The sequence below is a fragment of the Microcaecilia unicolor genome, chromosome 2, assembly GCF_901765095.1.
Source record: "Microcaecilia unicolor chromosome 2, aMicUni1.1, whole genome shotgun sequence".
NCBI lineage: Eukaryota > Metazoa > Chordata > Amphibia > Gymnophiona > Siphonopidae > Microcaecilia > Microcaecilia unicolor.
This window is the reverse complement of record NC_044032.1, coordinates 128626802-128647696: the sequence shown is the minus strand read 5'-3', so window position 1 is coordinate 128647696 and position 20895 is coordinate 128626802. Positions and strand designations below refer to the sequence as shown.

General features: G+C 43.2%; 1 protein-coding gene across 1 annotated transcript in view; it reads right to left on the bottom strand.

The window, feature by feature from the left end:
* Window positions 1–1263: 1263 nt before the first annotated feature.
* LOC115462292 (zinc finger protein 366-like) overlaps window positions 1264–20895 on the bottom strand; it is a 120861-nt gene continuing 101229 nt past the window's right edge. The window contains exons 4-5 of the mRNA XM_030192302.1: window positions 18339–18513; window positions 1264–1831 (exon numbers count right to left, since the gene is read on the bottom strand). Coding sequence (XP_030048162.1) covers window positions 1323–1831; window positions 18339–18513 — 684 coding nt within the window. The 3' untranslated portion in view covers window positions 1264–1322. The remainder of the gene's footprint in view (window positions 1832–18338; window positions 18514–20895) is intronic.

The window sequence follows — 20895 nt, the reverse complement described above, 5'->3', positions numbered from 1 at the left end:
CCATGCTGCCAATTACCATCAGAAACGCCCCCCTTGGTAGAAAATAGAAAATTATTTTCTACCAAGGGAAACAGTGTTGAGTTTGCACGCGCTACCCGCATGTTAGCCCTACATGAGGAGATTCTATATATGCAACCTAAAAAATCGGCACTGATTTTGTATTCTATAATCGGCACCTAGATTTAGACGCCGATTATAGAATTTGCTTAGTTGATATTTCAGCATCAATATCTGTGCGCATGCATTTATACCAATGAAAACCTGGTGTAAATCTCAGCGTGTAGATTTAGGCGCCCTGGGCCATATTCTATAACTAGGCACCTAAATTTTTAAACGCTCCTGAAACGCCCATTTCCTTCCCCATAACCACGCCCCTTTTTGCCTACATGCGTTAGACATTCGGTGCACATGGTTACAGAATACGCATAGTGAGTGGTGCGCCTAAATTCTAATCAGTGCCAATTGGTGTTCATTATTTATTTATTTGCAGGCTCAATGTGGCTTACATTGTAATGTAATGGCGATCGCCAGTTCCGGATCAAGAAATACATAATGTTATTAAAGTAAAGGTCAAACTAGATAAAGTAAGTTAAGCAATCAAGTGTAAAAGTTTTTTCCGGTGAAGAAATCAAGTGATATTGCTTGTTAAGTGCTGATATCAGTGCTCATTAGCTTGTTAAGCCAATTAAGTTACACGTGGTGTTATAGAATCTGCGCCGATTCTGGCGCCTAAATCTAAGCACACTATATAGAATCCGGGGACAGCAGCTTAGTAAAAGGGCCCCTAAGTTAATGGCAGTTTTCATCTAAAGCTGTTCTTAATGTTCAATTTTCAACATTTTTGTCTGATTGCAGACCACACCAATTATTTTCTGCTATCTAGAGGTCTACTAGTTTGTTATATTTCTTATCCTTCTTATAGGTCATCTATTATTCCTTAATGGCAGCCAGAAATGTATTTATAGATAAATGTTTTGGTTGGATGCATACTTGTATATGCAGGGCAGCTCTAGAAAGAAGAAATGTACACTTTATCACTTGCTCTAGATCTCCTAAAAATAACATAATACAATTAATACATATAAGTTTGTTATATTTTATGTTAATAATTGAAGTACTGTAAAGCATTCTGCTGAAATGATTCTCCGATTGCATCAGGGTTTTGCTACTTTAAGGTATAGAGATTGTTTTCATTTGTTCATCCATGAACACCCTTCGAGCTAAGAGCCCAAAGCAAATTATAGTTCGAGTCAAAATAGGCCTTTGATTTTGACATTTTCAAGTTTTCTGTGTTTCCTAAATGTACTTTAAAACCTCTTCATTTAAATTCCTAAAAGAGCTGTTTGGTTTTCAATGACATTCTGCATTTTCTTGTCAAATAATTTCCTTAAACTCCCTTTCCTGTGTTTAAAATAAGGGTAATCAGTGGTTGAATGTCTCCGGCTACTATTTTCAAAGCATCTTAAGTTCAGACATTCTTCTTTATCGTTGTCCTCTTCTTCTTCCTGACTTGCTCTCTCATTCTCTTCCAGTCCATCTTCTTCACTTAACATGTCCTCCTTTTCATCACAGTAGGGTTCTCTAAAGATGTGTGCAGGTTTGTTAGATATGCCCTCTGGCAGATACACCTTGTCACGATGGCGGTATGTACCAGGACTATAAGAGCTGTCGTCCTCTTCCTCATGACAGGAACTGCCCTTAGCACTCTCTCCATCTGAATGAAATGAAGTCAGCTGCGCTCTTCTTTTCTTGGAGAGGTCAAAGGGCTCCTCTTGTTCTAAGTTCCTCACGACATCTGCTTGAGACGGTACCATTCTTCCTCTTCCATACCCTGTGTCCAATGCATAAAAAATGTTGTTACTTTATTTATCCAACAAATACTATGATCTGTCCCTGGTATAATTGACTCAATAAAACCAACTGAGACATAGGAGGTCTTTTACTAAGCTGTGGAAGTGTTTTTAGCTTGCGGTAGAAATGAGCTGGTGGTAAATGCCGAGATGCTCATAGCAGTGGCGTAGCAAGGGCGGGGCGGTGGAGGCGGTCCGCCCCGGGTGTCAACGGGTGGGTGGGTGCTCCATCCACCCCCCCCCGGCGCAACGCCTCTCCCCCCGACAGTCCCCACCTGCCTACCAGCTGAGCTCCGGCCAGCACCTCCAATCTGCAGCGCTGCTGACTTTAAATGAAGAAAACTGTCTCGTCGTTGGCCCTTCACTACTGAGTCCCACCCTCTGATATAACTTCCTATTTCCTCGAGGGCGGGACTCAGTAGTGAAGGGCCAACGATGAGACGGTTTTCTTCATTTAAAGTCAGCAGCGCTGCAGATTGGAGGTGCCGGCCGGAGCTCAGCTGGTAGGCAGGTGGGTACTGTCAGGGGGAGTGAGAGGCGCTGCGCCGGGGGGGGGGGTAGGGTCCACGCCAGGGGGGTGCTGCGCAGGGGGGTGCCGTGTTGCACTGCACCCGGGGGGGGGGTGCGCACAGCAGCGATCCGCCCCGGGTGTCAGCCAAGCACGGAACGCCACTGGCTCATAACAATATAATGAGCGCTCGGCGTTTACTGCCAGCTGATTTCTACCATGTGCTAAACACGCTACCGCAGCTTAGTAAAAGACCCCCATAGAAAATAATGGCAGATAGAAGGAGAAACCCTAAGAAGCTAGACTCTGTGAGCAGTGCAGTACTGAGGAATAAGAAACAGAAATTAATTTTCTTCTGTTCTTTGCAAAATATAAAAAAATAAAAGAGATGTACATTTCCCAATATTGACATACTCCAATCTCTATTAACTAGAAATAAAATGTTCTCTTTTCTACCTTTGTATTTTTTTTTAATTGGGTTGGTCTCAGACTTTCTTTTCCACTTTTCTCTTGTTGATCTTCTCCTTAGGTGGTTTCCAGTAATTTCTTTCCATTGTCTACTTTTCTCTCCCCTTCTTTCCCTACATCTGTCTCTTGCATTAATCGTTCCATTTCATCATTTTTCTCTATTTCATCTACCTATCTTCGCAAAGCTAAATTTCGCCCCTCCTTTTCTTCCTTTCACACCCTCCAGTCTTCATTCTCTGTATTTTCAATTTGATTAAAATCATTTGGGGGCCCTTTACTAAGCCATGGTAAGGCTCATTCGAGGGAAACGCGTGCCAAATTGACACTACCACCAGTAGCGCGGGCACCTGGTGGTAATTCTGAAGCTGGCATGCACGCTGTTTCCCAGAAGTCATCGGCAGCACGGCCACATTGCCAAGTGCTGCCTGATTACTTCACGAGTAGCGCATGAGCCCTTACCACCAAGTAAATAGGTGTTACTTTTAATATTAGCGCACAACCATTTACTTCCCTATTTTAAAAAAGGCCTATTTACCCACCATGGTAAAAAAATGGCCCGGCAAGTGCCAATTTCACACGTCCAAATTAACGCAGGCCATTTTTTACCACAGCTATTAATAGGACCACTTATAGACTACCCCTCTAAATATTTCTATCTACTCAGCTTTCTGTCTTCCATTCTCACCTCTTCCCATTTCCATCTTTCCTTTTTTCAGCCTCATATTTCCCCTTCTGAATTTCACCTATTCCCTAACCCCATTTCCACCCTCAGTATTCATGTTCTTCCTATCTCTCAAACTGCTTCCTATGAGTCTCATTTTCTCACTAGCCACAGCTCCTTTCCAATTTCTCATCTCCTCTTGGCATACAGCAACTTTCTTCTCTCTTACCTCCCATCCACTTTCTTATTGCTTCTCTTTCACTTTCTCTTCAGTCCCATTTTCATACTGTCCCTTTCCTTTGTCTAATACCCCTTCCACAGCCTCCTGCACATTTCCTTTAGATCCTTCTCTATATTTTCCCTCCCTCTAGATGCTCTTCTCTCTTCTCATCCCTTTTTTTTTGTTACATTTGTACCCAGCGCTTTCCCACTCATGGCAGGCTCAATGCGGCTTACATGGGGCAATGGAGGGTTAAGTAACTTGCCCAGAGTCACAAGGAGCTGCCTGTGCCTGAAGTGGGAATCAAACTCAGTTCCTCAGTTCCCCAGGACCAAAGTCCACCACCCTAACCACTAGGCCACTCCTCCACTCCCTTCTACTTTAAAGAGCCTCTTACCTTTTCTCTCTCCTTCCATCTTTCCAGAAGCTATTCCCCCTTCTCATCCCATCTTTCTCTCAAAATTTTCCCCCTTTGTCACCCCTTCTCTCTTTCCAGACATGATCCCCCATCACCCCTCCTTTCCTTAACTCTTAGCCCTTCACAATCTCTCCCTCTTTCTCTCAGCTATTCCTCTGTTATTTTCCCCTTCCAGATATTCTCCTTCTTTTTACCCCTTCCTCCTTCTGCATACTCTTTCTCTCTTCTCAGCCCCTTTCTCCATCCCTTCAGATGCCTTTTGCTTCTTTTCATGCCTCCCTTCACTCTTTATATACATACTAACAAAGTAACATTGTAAATGAGGGCAAAGAAAGACCAATATGACCCATTGAGTCTACCCAAGAAGGTTGCTGGGGTTGTGCCTGCCGCACAGTTTACTTTCCCCATGCTTCTACTGTTGGAGTTGTACCTGCTGTGCCATGCAAGTTCCTTTCCCCATGATTTCTTAGAAGTGCAGATCTGTAGCTGAACTGCTCTACACTGTGTATATATCACTCTTTTTTGAATTCCTGCATTGTTCTTGCTTCCACCATCTCTTTTGGAAGGGCATTCTAGACATCCACTACCCTTTCTGTGATAAAATACAGTGGTGGAAATAAGTATTTGATCCCTTGCTGATTTTGTAAGTTTGCCCACTGACAAAGACATGAGCAGCCCATAATTGAAGGGTAGGTTATTGGTAACAGTGAGAGATAGCACATCACAAATTAAATCCGGAAAATCACATTGTGGAAAGTATATGAATTTATTTGCATTCTGCAGAGGGAAATAAGTATTTAATCCCTCTGGCAAACAAGACCTAATACTTGGTGGCAAAACCCTTGTTGGCAAGCACAGCGGTCAGACGTCTTCTGTAGTTGATGATGAGGTTTGCACACATGTCAGGAGGAATTTTGGTCCACTCCTCTTTGCAGATCATCTCTAAATCATTAAGAGTTCTGGGCTGTCGCTTGGCAACTCGCAGCTTCAGCTCCCTCCATAAGTTTTCAATGGGATTAAGGTCTGGTGACTGGCTAGGCCACTCCATGACCCTAATGTGCTTCTTCCTGAGCCACTCCTTTGTTGCCTTGGCTGTATGTTTTGGGTCATTGTCGTGCTGGAAGACCCAGCCACGACCCATTTTTAAGGCCCTGGCGGAGGGAAGGAGGTTGTCACTCAGAATTGTACGGTACATGGCCCCATCCATTCTCCCATTGATGCGGTGAAGTAGTCCTGTGCCCTTAGCAGAGAAACACCCCCAAAACATAACATTTCCACCTCCATGCTTGACAGTGGGGACGGTGTTCTTTGGGTCATAGGCAGCATTTCTCTTCCTCCAAACACGGCGAGTTGAGTTCATGCCAAAGAGCTCAATTTTTGTCTCATCTGACCACAGCACCTTCTCCCAATCACTCTCGGCATCATCCAGGTGTTCACTGGCAAACTTCAGACGGGCCGTCACATGTGCCTTCCGGAGCAGGGGGACCTTGCGGGCACTGCAGGATTGCAATCCGTTATGTCGTAATGTGTTACCAATGGTTTTCGTGGTGACAGTGGTCCCAGCTGCCTTGAGATCATTGACAAGTTCCCCCCTTGTAGTTGTAGGCTGATTTCTAACCTTCCTCATGATCAAGGATACCCCACGAGGTGAGATTTTGCGTGGAGCCCCAGATCTTTGTCGATTGACAGTCATTTTGTACTTCTTCCATTTTCTTACTATGGCACCAACAGTTGTCTCCTTCTCGCCCAGCGTCTTACTGATGGTTTTGTAGCCCATTCCAGCCTTGTGCAGGTGTATGATCTTGTCCCTGACATCCTTAGACAGCTCCTTGCTCTTGGCCATTTTGTAGAGGTTAGAGTCTGACTGATTCACTGAGTCTGTGGACAGGTGTCTTTCATACAGGTGACCATTGCCGACAGCTGTCTGTCATGCAGGTAACGAGTTGATTTGGAGCATCTACCTGGTCTGTAGGGGCCAGATCTCTTACTGGTTGGTGGGGGATCAAATACTTATTTCCCTCTGCAGAATGCAAATAAATTCATATACTTTCCACAATGTGATTTTCCGGATTTAATTTGTGATGTGCTATCTCTCACTGTTACCAATAACCTACCCTTCAATTATGGGCTGCTCATGTCTTTGTCAGTGGGCAAACTTACAAAATCAGCAAGGGATCAAATACTTATTTCCACCACTGTATTTCCCTGATGTTGTTCTTGACTCTACTACCATGTAGCTTCATATCATGTTCTCAAGTTCTAGAGCTTCTCCTCATATGGAAAACACTCATTTGTTCAGTAATTCCTTTCAAATATTTAAAGGTCGGTATCATAATTCCTCTGTTCCTCCTCTCCTCAAGGGCAGTGATTCTCAAACCTGTTCTGGAGGACCAACATCAAGTCGGAATTTCAGGATACCGCTCATGAATATGCATGAGAGATATTTGCATATAATGGAGATGCAAATTTATCTCATGCATATTCATGATGCTCCTTATAAAGTAACTACCATAAATAAGTATAAATTCTTTATTAGTATCAAAAAAATATTTAAAACATTTTTTTCACAATACTACAATACAATTCACCAACTTCTCCTGCTTTCCTATCTTACACATCCACAACTCTAACACACCTTCTTTCACAACCTACCACATTCATACACTCCACCTCGCACAGATTAATTAAAAAGGTACAGAGATATCCCATACATATAATAATACTTATTTTATTTTATTTTCTCCTTGTTATTTTCCACTATATGGCACCTTCCTGTTATTAGTAAACATTCTTCAATCTAAAGCTAGATGGACCGTGCAGGTCTTTTACTGCCGTCATCTACTATGTTACTATCCAGCTCATTTTCAAAAGTGATCGCCAGCCATTTCCCGATATAAATTGGGAGACGGCCGGCGATTTCTTAAAAGCGATGAAATCGGTATAATCGAAAGCGGCATTTTTGACAACATCGCCGCTTTCCCGTTGCTTCGCTTTCACGACCAAGCCTCAAAAAGGTGCCCCAACTGACCAGATGACCACCGGAAGGAATCGGGGATGACCTCCCCGTACTCCCCCAGTGGTCACCAACTCCCTCCCACACTAAAACAATAAAACTAAAAACCTTTTTTGCCAGCCTATATGCCAGCCTCAAATGCCGTACCCACCTCCATGACAGCAGAATGTGTTCTGACAGCCTTTCCCTGGTTGTGATGTGGCTCTCGGGTGAGTGTGACACCTTTTCTGCTAGGTGCACTGCAGAGTCACATTAGCAATGCATTGTGGTGGGTGTAGGGTAGTGGGCTCTACTCCCATGTTGCTTCCCCCCCTGTTAACTGGGTCAGAGTGTGTCCAGTTTTGTTTCCGGTAGTCCATGAGGTAGTGGCCATTTTTGTCAGCCAGTTTTAGATCCCTTTCATGTGTTACCCACGTTAGAGAACTTAATTATTACCTTGAATGTTGCTGAAAGAGGGCATTGTACACCATTCTACCAGCTCTGACCTACTGCTAATCTCAGTACCAGGGAGACTCTTTGCCAGTGGGGCACAACTTCTGATCTGCAGTTAACTGTGAGTAAACGTGCTTATTCAAATAAAGGACTTTTTCAAAGAGATTAGTCTTCAGGTGTCAACTGGTGTGCCAAGGTTATACAGCAGCAACAAGTCCTAGAGTCCAGCCGAGCTGAAGTCCTCTTCTTCCCAATCCCGCGCAAGGCTACGTTCTAGTCTGACGTCCTGCACGTTGTACATGCAGGACATCAGACTCACAGAAACAGAACAAAGCCTTGCAAGGGGGGGTCGAGAGGGTCATCGGCAGGGGGTCCAGAGGCAAATCTACAGGGGCCCAGGCCCCCGAGGCCCCATACTGGCTGCGCCACTGGTGTGACCCCCTATCTGATGCACATTGATGTGCTTTCCTGTTAATTTCTCTCCAATATTTTGCCCCCTAGTATATGCAAAACATGGCTTGGCTTCAAACCCTCGGTGAACCCCCACAGTCATTCACAAAGGAAAAACATTCAACATAAAGGAATCCTTCACATGCTCATCTTCCAATGTGGTATATATCATTCAGTGTAAAAAATGTAACGAAGGATGCTATATTGGAGAAACAGGCCAGATGCTTAAGACAAGATTCAATTTACATAGACACAACATGAAGAAAGCCGGTGCCAGTCAGATTCCCACCCCTGTGGGCCAACACTTTACAGGACCAGGACACTGCACCAGTGATTTCACAGTAAGAATTCTGAAAGGTAACTTTAAAACAATACAGGAACGTAAGACCTTTGAAGTCAGAATGATTGAATATTTTGACACCCAACAGACAGGACTTAACAAGGATCTGGGTTTTCTAGCCCATTATAAACCATAAAGTTGTATTTCTCTGTTTATCACTCTCCTCTCAACAACCCACACCCATCTTGTTAGACTATCAATGAAATGAAATGCTTTGATGTACCCATGCATACCTCCTACCCACCCCCACCTTGCTAGACTGTCATTGAAATGCTTTGAAGCTTCACTTATATATATTATCAACTAACACATTTGCTTATTTCCGATCTGACGAAGAAGGGCAACCTTTGAAAGCTAATCAAGAAATGTATTACGTTATGTCCAATAAAAAAGGTATTATCTTATTTTCTTTTCCATGTTTTATTTTGTTTGATTTCTATTGATAATCTATCAACCAGACAAAGAAGTCAATCAGATTCATTTGGTATGTTCTACCCTCTGGTAAAACCATGTTGCATTGGATCTTGCAATCCACTAGACTGTAAATCTTTTTCTACCACCAAGGGTGAGGCTTACTAACTTGAGGTTTTCCACCTCTTCTTTGTTACCACTTTTGTGAAGAAGGACCACATATGCTTTTCTCCAGTTATGTGGAACCATCTCCAAAGATCTGCTAAATATGTCCATCAGGGGACCTGCCAGAACTTCTCTCTCATTATCTTGGATTGTATTTCATAATGTCCCATGGCTTTGTCTGCTTTCAGCCCTACAAATTCTTCACAAACATCTTCTTCTTTGAATGGTACCATATCTACTTCATTTGGATATGTTGTTTTGCTAGTTACTTTTGGATTCTCTCCAGATCGTTCTTCTGTAAAACCAAACAAAAGCAATTTTTTTTAGCATTTCTGCTTTTTTTCCTCATCATTCTCCACATATCAGTCTTCATCCTCTTTCAGTTTTAGAATTCCACTTATGGTCTTCCTCCTTTCACAGACAGGGGTAGATAAGATGGAAGTGGAAGAGGAAGAAGGAAGGCGGCTCATGAGCAGACGTAGGCAGAACAGAGCCTTGCCTCCATTCCACCCCCAGAGAGTGAGAGAAGTAGTAATTCCCCCTAGAAAAGGGTGGAGGGAAAAGGACTACATTACCCAGCATCCCCCGAGAGAGAGAGCAGAGAAAGGGTCGTGACCCCTGTAAAATGGAGGAGAGGAAGAGACTACATTTCCCAGCAACCTCGGGGCAAAGCCTGGTACAGAAATTACCTTCCCCAGCAGGAACAGGGGGAGAACTCTAACAAGGAAAGGGTGGTGCCCCTGCAGGGTAATCAAGGGAAAGAGGAACAGCTGCCAAGTGGGTGGGACGGGGAGCCCATGGAGTATCAAGAAGCTGGGCAGAGAGAAAGAGAGGAGAGCGAGGAACAGCCTATGGACCTCTCAGCCTGGGCTCACTCCTTAGGTAACAAAATAAGAGAGCAGGTAACCTCATGGTATGGTAGCTGGGCTAAGAGAGGAAAGAGGAAAGGTCATGTGGGAGGATGGGTCAGTGCTTAGAGAGAGTGACCCAGATGGGTGGGGCCTTTTCATTTTCCAGAGCTCAGGCTGTGATTGAACTGTGAGTTTAAAGAGTTCTGGTTGAAGAGGGATGAGAGATTTTCTCGGAGTGGGCTGAGCCCCAGCAGGAGGAAGGTGGAGTGTGAACTGTGGCTAAAAAGCCTAAAAGAAGCTGAAGGGGTTTTGAGCTGTGTGCTGAAGCCTCAAGAACTGTGTTTGTTTTTTTTGGGCTGGAACTGCTTGCAGTGTTTTGCCCCCTCCCAAGGGAGAGAAAGGGAGAGGGGGGGGGGAGAAAGAAGACCCAGGGCTAAAAAAAACTGTCTGTAAGGAACCAGCTGGGTGCTGGAAGCCTGGGAGTTAAAAGTTGTTTTTTTTTTCCTTGCTGTGGTTGTACCCCTGAGAGGAGCAACAGGGGGAATTGGGAGGGTTTTTTTTTTTTCGCTTCAAGTATTTTGTCTTTTTGAACTGCTGGACTGTTGGATCCCAAGCAAAATAAAGAACTTGTTAGGTTTGCTTTGAAGTTGATTTCTTTGAGCCCTGCCCTGTGGACTGCAGTGAACCAGGAGGTGGAGTAGCAAGGGTGAAGGGGAGATCCCGAGGACCTTCAGGTGGAAGGGAGGATCATTTACAATCTACAGAAAGTCTTGTCACTTTTTTTTTTACATCTTGGGTCATCCTTTCTTTTGCTCTTGCTTTCACCTTTCTGATTTCTCTATTTGTTTCTTTCAGCTTTACCTGATTTCTCTTCAATATTCTTCCTTTTGTGATGCTTTGTCCTTTGTGAACACTAGCTTTAGCCCTCATTTTCTCAGCCACCACCTTGCAAAAACCATAATGATTTTCTTTTCCCTTTGCATTAAAAAGTCCATGTCCCCTTTTAGAGCTCCTTTTCATTTGTCCCACTGTCCTTCTACTTTCTTTATCCTCTCCCACCCTACCAACATTTCTTTCAGGTATTGTCTCATTTTGTTAAAGTCAGCATATTAGAAATCCAATATTCATGCAATATATTAATTACTGCACCCAGGTGGGTCCCTATTCAGCAGTGGCGTAGCAAGGGGGGGCGGGAGGGGCGGTCCGCCCCGGGTGTCAGCTCAGGGGGGGTGCTCCCTGCCAGCTCCCCCCCTCGGCGCATCGACACCCCCCCCCAGTGCCCACCCTCCTCCGTCCAACCAGCTCCCCCTACCTTTAAAAAAATATCGGAATCTGAAGAAAGGCGCAGCTCCTCGCGCCTGCACGTAAAAGAAATGTGCAGTGTCTCATCGGTCTTCTCTCACTCTGTCTGTCCCGCCCTTGCGAAAATAGGAAGTTGCGTCAGCAGAGGGCGGGACAGACAGAGCGAGGGAAGGCCAGATGAGATGGTGCACATTTCTTTTATGTGCAGGTGCGAGGCACTGCGCCTCGCTTCGGATTCTGATATTTTTTTAAAGGTAGGGAGCTGGTTGGACGGAAGAGGGCGGGCACTGGGTCGGGGGGGTGTCGATGCACCGAGGGGGGGTATGTCATTGTGCTGCACCCGGGGGGGTGCAATGGCGAACCGCCCCGCCCCGGGTGGCAGCCCCCCTCGCTACGCCACTGCTATTCAGACATTAGACACTACGGGGGCAATTTTATAACTGGGTGCCTTCATTTAGATGCTAGTATTCTAGACATGTATGCCAGCAAAGGGCACGCAAATGCAGGCACCTAGATTATAGAATTGCCCTTCACTGGGGTAATCCTATTATTAGGTGCTACCTTTTAGGCACCCTGAGACTGCGTAGGAGAAGCCTATTCTATAACAGAACCAAGGAGCCTAGGATCCATTATAAAATACTAGCTATGCCAGCCAACACTCAACATATAATTAAACTCTGGAATTCGTTGCCAGAGAATGTGGTAAAGGCAGTTAGCATAGTGGGGTTTTAAAAAGGTTTGGATAACTTCCAAAGAGAAAAGTCCATATTTCTGTAATAGTGGCTACATCTAAGTCCTCTTTCAACATTAGAGCTTGCAGCTCTGGTTTATGGTTATGGTTTATTAAATTTGCTATACCACTTAAACTGGCTAGCAGAACAAAGTGGTGTAGAGACTAATTAAAAAACAACAAACAATAAAAAGAAAAGGAAAAGGAACTACAATAACTACAGGACAGCATACAGTTATACAGAAAGGACAAAAAAGAAGGACAAGGCAAAGAAGAGTAAACAACTAATCAGGCAAGCTCCATTTTGAAGGCCATCAGGTGCCATCTCCATATGCCTGGCCAAACAACCAGGACTTTAATTCACACTTAAACATTTTGAAGATCGAATTGCTTTGTAAAGTGAGCGGAAGCCTATTCCAAACAGAAGGAGCAAGAACAAGAAGGCAGTGTAGATTCCAATTTTGCTAATCTAGGTCTAGGAAGAACCAAGCGGTAGTTGTTATGTGAACAAAGAAGTCTTAGCGGTGAATAAGTGTTTCTTTGGGATGAGAAACTGTAAGCAGTCAAGTCAGCCTCCAGGAATAAATGATACATAGACAGAAGACTGCCAAGGTAGAAGAGAACCTTGCAGAATATTCCTAAAGTATATAAATTTGATGTGTGTCCAGAAGGGACCTGAGGTGGCATTAGTTGCCAGAGTGTTTGAGCCTGGCTAGGAGCCAGCCCCATGAAGAGTACTGGTTGTGAATGTGTTAAGAGAGAGAGAGAGACTCTACTTAAAAGGACTAAGCCTGTGAAGTAATAGAGCTGACCTTTTGTGTACATAAAGCACTTTTGACTTTTACCTGCAACCTGTGTGTGAGTCTGCCACATTTGTGTGAAGTCCTGCAGCCAGTCGCTAGCCACGCTGCCACAAAGGGGAGCAAATCTAATGAATAATCATGTTCCAAAACCGCTTGTTTTTGAAAATCCAATACACAATGTAACAAACCAGCAAAATAGCTAATGCGGTCATGGCACACTATAAACTTTAAATATTGCCAGAAAATAATAAATAAACTAAGATAAATAAATACATTTTTTGTTATTGGAGATACCCTCAAATTATAAATTCACACTTATAGGGCTAGATTCAGTAAATGACACCTAAAAAATTGGTGCTGAAACACCCCCCCCACCCCACACTTAAGCGGCATTCTATAAGCCATGTCTAAAGTTTGGCGCAGTTTATAGAATAATGCTTAAGAGTAATGGTTGCGTGTAAATGTAGGCGCGACCATTTGAGCTATCGCAAATGTGATGCAAATGCCCATGCCTAAATTTAAGTGCGGAACACCGTTACTCTGTAATTGCAAGTGTAACAAAACCACATCCCTGTTCCACCCTGAAATGCCAATGATGATCCCCTTTCTGCGCACCCTTTTTCAGACTGTGCATAAAGTTTAGGGCTAACTTTATGCACACAACACCTAATTAAATCTAATTAGCACCAATAATTGCATGTTAAAAAGCCAATTATTGGCACTAATTGGCTTGTTAATCAAATTGCACACGCAAATCGGCACCACGACTAAATTTGTGTACACAATTTTTGGCGAACTTTACAGAATCAGGGGGATAGTGCCTGATTAACTAGACACCTTGAGGTGAACATGTCTTCTCTTTCATCGGGTTATTTCCATCATTTGCATTAAAAGCAGGAAGCCGGCTAAAGAATTGGTTAGGCCGCTGGACGAAAGTGGTGTTAAAGGGGTGATCAGGGAAGACAAAGCCATAGCGGAGAAATTAAATTAATTCTTTGCTTCAGTCTTCACCGAGGAGGATTTGGGAGGGACACCAGTGCCGGAAAGGGTATTTGAAGCAGGCGAGACAGAGAAACTAAACGAATTCTCTGTAAACTTGGAGGATGTAATGGGTCAGTTCTGCAAACTTAAGAGTAGTAAATCACCAGAACCAGATGGTATTCATCCCAGAGTATTAATAGAACTGAAAAATGAACTTGTAGAGCTACTGTTAGTAATATGCAATCTATCCCTAAAATCAGGTGTTGTACCGGAAGACTGGAGGGTAGCCAATGTTACTCCGATTTTTAAAAAAGGTTCCAGAGGAGATCTGGGAAATTATAGACCGGTGAGTCTGACGTCGGTACCGGGCAAAATGGTAGAGGCTATTATTAAGAATAAAATTACAGAGCACATACAAAAACATGGGCTGATGAGACAAAGTCAGCACGGATTTAGTGAAGGGAAGTCTTGCCTCACCAATCTACTGTATTTTTTTGAGGGGGTGAACAAACATGTGGACAATGGGGAGCCGGTGGATATTGTGTATCCGGATTTTCAGAAGGCGTTTGACAAAGTGCCTCATGAAAGACTCCAGAGGAAACTGGAGAGTCATGGGATCGGAGGTAGGGTATTACTATGGATTAAGAGCTGGCTGAAGGATAGGAAGCAGAGAATAGGATTGAATGATCAGTATTCTCAATGGAGAAGGGTAGTTAGTGGGGTCCCTCAGGGGTCTGTGCTGGGACCACTGCTTTTCAACATATTTATAAATGACCTAGAAATGGAAGTAACTAGCGAGGTAATTAAATTCGCAGATGACACAAAGTTATTCAGGGTCGTCAAGTCGCAGGAGGAGCGTGAAAGATTACAGGAGGACCTCGCGAGACTGGGGGATTGGGCAACCAAGTGGTAGATGAAGTTCAATGTTGACAAGTGCAAAGTGATGCATGTGGGTAAGATGAACCCGAATTACAGCTATGTCATACAAGGTTCCGCGTTAGGAATCACAGACCTAGAAAGGGATCTGGGAGTCATCGTTGATAAGACGTTGAAAACGTCTGCTCAGTGTGCTGCGGCGGCTAAGAAAGTGCACAGAATGTTGAGTATTATTAGGAAAGGGATGGAAAGCAAACACGAGGATGTTATAATGCCATTGTATCGCTCCATGGTGCGACCGCACCTCGAATATTGTGTCCAATTCTGGTCGCCGTATCTCAAAAAAGATATAAAAGAATTGGAGAAGGTGCAGAGAAGGGTGACGAAAATGATAAAAGGGATGGAACGACTTCCCTATGAGGAAAGGCTAAGATGGTTAGGGCTCTTCAGCTTGGAGAAAAGGCGGCTGAGGTGTGATATGATAGAAGTCTACAAGATAATGAGCGGATTAGAGATGACAGATGTGAAGCATTTGTTTACACTTTCAAAAAATAATAGAACCAGGGGACACAAGATGAAGCTAGAATATGGTAGATTTAAAACAAATAGGAGAAAGGTTTTCTTTACTCAGGGTGTAGTTGGACTCTGGAACTCGTTGCCAGAGAGTGTGGTGTCAGCAGCTGGCCTTATGGAGTTTAAGGGGGGTTTGGACAGATTCCTGAAGGAAAAGTCCATTGAATATTATTAAATATATTTTTTTTTTTGGGGTGGGGGGAGGTTGCCGGGTTCTTGAAGCCTGGGTTGGCCACTGTCGGAGACAGGATGCTGGGCTTGATGGACCCTTGGTCTTTTCCCAGTATGGCGGTGCTTATGTGCTAACGGGATAGATGCTACTGGGCAGTAGTTGGTAATGTCGTTTGTTTTTTTCTTGGTATCTTTTGGTATTGGGGTGAGCAGGATGCTTCCTTTTTCTTGAGGGTAGATACCCTGTTGAAGCATGAAGTTTAAGTGGGATGTGAGATCTATTATGAAGCGGTGGGGGGCAGATTGTATTAGGTAGCTGGGGCAGATGTCCAGTTGCCAATGGCTGTTTGAGTATTGTTTAATCGCTTGGGTAACTGTGTCAGTGCTGAGTAGAGCAAAATTTGACCATATTGGTCAGTAGGGTATTCACCCGGGGTTGGGTCTAGATCATTAATGAAGTTTTCTGTGTCCATGTTGTTCTGAGGTAGGGTTTTGCGTAGGTTTATGATTTTTTTCATTGAAATATTTAGCAAGGCTGTCTGCAGATGGGATGTCAGTGTTGGTTGTGGTGATCGGTGTTGTGTCTAGTAGTTTGTTCACGAGATGGTATAGTTTTTTCGTGTTTTTGTAGTCCGGCCCAATTTTAGTTTTGTAGTACGACCTTTTGGTCTGTTTTATTGCGTATTTATATTTTCTTTGAAGTTGTTTCCATGTGTTGAGTGTTTGTTCGTCTTTTATTTTTTTCCATGCGCGTTCCAGTTTCCTAGATTGTGTTTTTAGTTTTTTCAGTTCTTCATTGAACCATGGTATCGAGTTGTGTCTACGTGAAGTTCTTATTTGTAAGGTTGCTATTTCTCTAGTATGTGTCTGCATCTTTTGTCCCATTCTGAGAGGTAATATATGGATTCCGTTTGTGCTGTCCAATCGTTGTTGTATATCTATTGCCAGAAAGTATCCGGGTCTATTTATTCTCTCGTGGTATAAGTTGTGTGTTCTCATGTGTGGGGAGAACCCCTTTTTCGCCATTTTAGGGCTAGGCTTAGTTTGTAATGGTCAGTCCATGGTGTTTCTGTCCAACTAGTTTGTGTTATGGTTAGGTTCTGATCAGTGGACAATTTGTATGAGATGAGGTCGAGTGTGTGACCCTTCACGTGGGTTGTTTGCATGTTTGGCCATGTAAAGCCACATAGGTGAAGGAAGTCCTTGCAATCTCGTGCGTTGGTAGAGTTAGGGTCTTCAAGGTGAAGTGGGAGGGTGAAGAACCCAGCTGAAATGGAGATATTGGGAGTTAAGTGACAAGGGATGTCATATGAGGGGTTTGGATGTTGTTGTAGTATTAGAGATCATACGATCCTTGGTTGCCTTCACCCCAACCAGGACCCATGAGGACAGGAAGCATCCTGGTCAGGCCCAATAACTTAAGGCTGAATCAAGAGGTAGATTCTGCTCACAAGAGCAGTAGCTGAGAAGAGAGCTCCAGGAGAGTAGAAAGGGTAACCCCACCCCCACCCTGGGAGCAGAGCAGAAAGAAGCCTGTTCAGTGCCAGAGGCATCAGCTCAGAGAAGTGCACCTCTGGAGGTAAAAAAAACTGACAAGGCGGTCCAATCCTGAGTGGGTCCAGTGGCTGGGAAAATGCCCAGTGGGATGCTTGCCACAGAAGAAGTAGGAAGCCACAGCCTTGGATTGTTCTGCCAGAAAGGATAAGAATATAAGTGTTGCCATACTGGGACAGACCAAAGGTCCATCAAGCCCAGTCTCCTATTTTCAACAGTGGCCAATCCAGGTTACAAGTACCTGGCAAGATCCCAAAACAGTAAAATAGATTTTATGATGCTTATCCTAGAAATAAGCAGTGGATTTCCCCCCAAGTCCATTTTGATAATGGCATATGGACTTTTCTCTTAGGAAGTTATCCAAACCTTTTTAAAACCCTGCTAAGCTAACTGTTTTTACCACATTCTCTGGCATTGAATTCCAGATTTTAATTACATGTTGAGTGAAGAAATATTTTACATAAGAACATAAGAGTAGCCATACCGGGTCAGACCAGTGGTCCATCTAGCCCAGTATCCTGTTTTCCAAACAGTGGCCAAGCCAGGTCACAAGTACCTGGCAGAAACCCAAATTGTGGCAACACTTCCTACTACAAATCCCAGGGCAAGCAGTTGCTTCTCATGTCTCCAATTAGTTTTAAATTTACTACTTAGTAGCTTCATTGCATGCCCCTAGTCCTATTATTTTTGTAAAAAGTAAACAAGTCATTCACGTCCACCCATTCCATTCCACTCATTATTTTATAGACCTTTATCATATCTCCCCTCAACTCTCTCTTCTCCAAGTTGAAAAGCCTGGCTGCTTTAGCCTTTCCTCATAGGGAAGTCGTCCCATCCCCTTTATCCTTTTCATTGCCCTTCTCTGTACCTTTTCTAATTCCATTATATCTTTTTGTGAGATGCGGTGACCAGGATGGCACACAGTATTCAAGGTGCAGTCGCACCATGGAGCGATACAAATGCATTATAACATTCTCATTTTTGCTTTCCATTCTTTTCCTAATAATACCTAACATTCTATTTGCTTTCTTAGCCGCTGCTGCACACTGAGAGAGATTTATAAATATGCAAATACTCTAAGATTTTTTTCAAGTGAATATCAACTCAGTTATTAAGACCTCTACCAAATACAAAGACTGTTACCAATGCCTCTACTAATGACAGAGACTGCTGTTAATGTCTTTATCGATAACGTGGACTGTTTGTTAAGCGAATAGATGTAGTTTGGATATCTGCCTGTGGCAATGTTGCAGTAAAGTTATTGCATTTAATACAAGTTGTAGAGTAAAGAGTTTCTTCAGAGTGTGAGTGACGTCAATTTGCTCAAAGTCTACAAGAGTAAATAATCAAGCCTGGCCCCAGCCTGCACCCAGCTCAGTAAAGCAGAACTGTTGTTTGTGACTCTGGTCTCAGATACCTGATCCGAGAGCTTTGCTGATGCCCAGGAATTGTGCATGAGACCAAGGTTACATTTACATTACTGTGATATGCAAAGGAAGCTATTTACCTTACGGATTGGCACTGATTTGAATTCCTGGACAGTCAGGTTAATTATTCTTACCTTTGGAACTAAATCCTCTTTCCATAATGCCATGTTTGACTTTCATGTGCCTTGTAAGATTTCCCTTCAAGGTGAATTTGCTGGGACAGTAGAGACACTTGAATGGTTTGCTGTCTGAGTGCAAGTGCATATGACCCATTAAATTGTGCATTCTGTTAAATTCCTTTCCACACAGCTGTCAAAAACAAAGAGAGAAAAATGAGTAACCCTGTGATATTCTAACAAAAGTGTAAAAATGGATGTCCATTTGCAGATCAGAAACCACCATACATTGGACTTTGATATAAAAAAATTATCAATTGGACATGTATGGGCTTGCGTTTATAACAGGGGGTCTCTTTAGAGTAGCACCTGGTGGGGATTCCTGTGCTTACTTTGGGCACAAGGACAGTGGCCTGCAAAGCCCCAGAATTATATAATTTTGCATGTATTATTTTAGAAAGTCCCTGACCCCATTTGGGGTAATGGAGTTTGCAATACCACCTTTCTATGGTATGATTAAAGCAGTTAACTATTATTATATACAGGTCCATGTTCTGTCCCTAGTGGGCTCATAATCTAAGCGTTGTACTTGGGGCAAAGGAGGGTTAAGTGACTTACCCAGAGTCACAAGGAGCTGTAGTGGGAATCTAACCCTCTGCACTAACTACTAGGCTACTCCTCCACTATGGGAGTTGGGTGCCCAGGTTTACAGAATACCATGCAGTCAATTTATTGTGCAATTTCCTCTTATTTGCTCCATCATCTTCAAACTCTTCAGAATTCTGCTGTCAGGTTCTTATGTAATGCAAAACAACAGGACCATTGGTTATCCTTTCAATATAGATGTTGATTTAAGGTTCTTTGTCTTACCCACAAAGTCCTTCACCTAGGTTCCCCATCTTTCCTCTCTAACAATTCCATACACCACCTCTCGCATACTGTGTTCCCTCCTCCTAAATCTGCTCATGAGTCTACTTGTAAACCTGCCGTTTTTTTAAATCCCATTTTCTTTGGAATAATTTGCCACCCATACTAGGTCTGAATTGTCTTTTCCTAAATTGAAGGTTTTTTTAAAACCCCATTTTTTCCAATTGGCTTTTGGCACCCCTGACCTTGAGCCGCTGGCTTGTCATAAGAACATAAGAATAGCTGTACTGGGTCAGACCAATGGTCCATCTAGCCCAGTATTCTTCTTCCAACAGTGGCTAATCCAGGTCACAAATACCTGAATCCCAAATAGTAGCAATATCCCATGCTACCAATCCCAGAGCAAGCAGTGGCTTCCCCATGTCTGTCTCAATGCAAGACTGTGGACTTTTCCTCCAGGAACTTGTCCAAACCCAGATACACTAACCGCTGTTACCACATCCTCCGGCAATGAGTTCCAGAGCTTAACTATTTGTCGAGTGAAAAATTATTTCCTCCTATCTGTTTTAAAAGTATTTCTATGTAACTTCATAGAGTGTATTTTGTGAAATAGTAAAAAATCAATCGACAACCGGGGTGCTGAATGTTTGGTCTTATCATTATCTCTGTCTGTTTGTTTGATCCTATTCTTTCTTACACTCGGTTGGAGTTCCTTTCTTTCTTTATGTAATTTGTATTTTATTGTGAGCTGCTGCGTTCTGTGCACAGTAACAACAGGATATCAAGTCTTTTACTAAACATTTGTGCAGCCCTCCTAGACTTTTAATTCAAATGTTTAAATAGTGAATATTGTTGCTCCCAGATCACCCTAACCTGCCCCCTTTTTGGATGGCTAACTTTGACTGTATAACAATTTGTACATCCAAAATTATTTAGTCAGCTCCCAAGAATTTTTTTAATTAAGAGCACTTTTGCAGCGGTCACTGCCCCAACCACATAAATACTTTTGAATATTAACCTCATAGGGCTTTCTAAACACATGTAACTAGACATTCAAGGGGTCTTTTACAAAGTAGCGCTAGTGTTTTTAGTGCATGCTATGTTTTAAAACAGGCTAAATGCTAGAGACATCCATATATTCCTATGGGTGTCTCTAGCATTTGACGCATCCTTATTTTTAGCGCGCTCTAAAAACGCTAGTGCGCCTTCGTAAAAGGACCCCTCATGTTCCTACCTAGCAGGGGCAGACTGACCATTGGGACAATAGAGCAGTGCCTAAGGGCCCACAACAGTGGGGAGGCCCACTTTCCCCTAGTTTTCATCTAGTTTAATCATTTTTGATAGATGGTTAGGGGCCCACATCACTGTCAGTCCGCCCCTGCTACCGAGTCATCCTATACAATGTTTTCCTCCAAATCCAGCACTAAGTAGCAAAACTTGACCAGACCCTGCATAATTTTTCTTTAAGCTTTTGTCCTTTCAGATATTGCAGGAAATTAAGGCCTTGAGCACAAGATACACAATTAAAAGCTGTATTTTTTTAATAACTGACTCGAAGTCCTTTGCACAGCTGTGCCTATATTTTTTTAAATATCAGACTGGATTACTTCAGAAAACCTCGATCTTATCCTTATCAATGAAACATGGATTCACAACCAAAAGGACCCCGTAATCCTTGAACTATGCCCTCCGGGCTACAAAATCACTC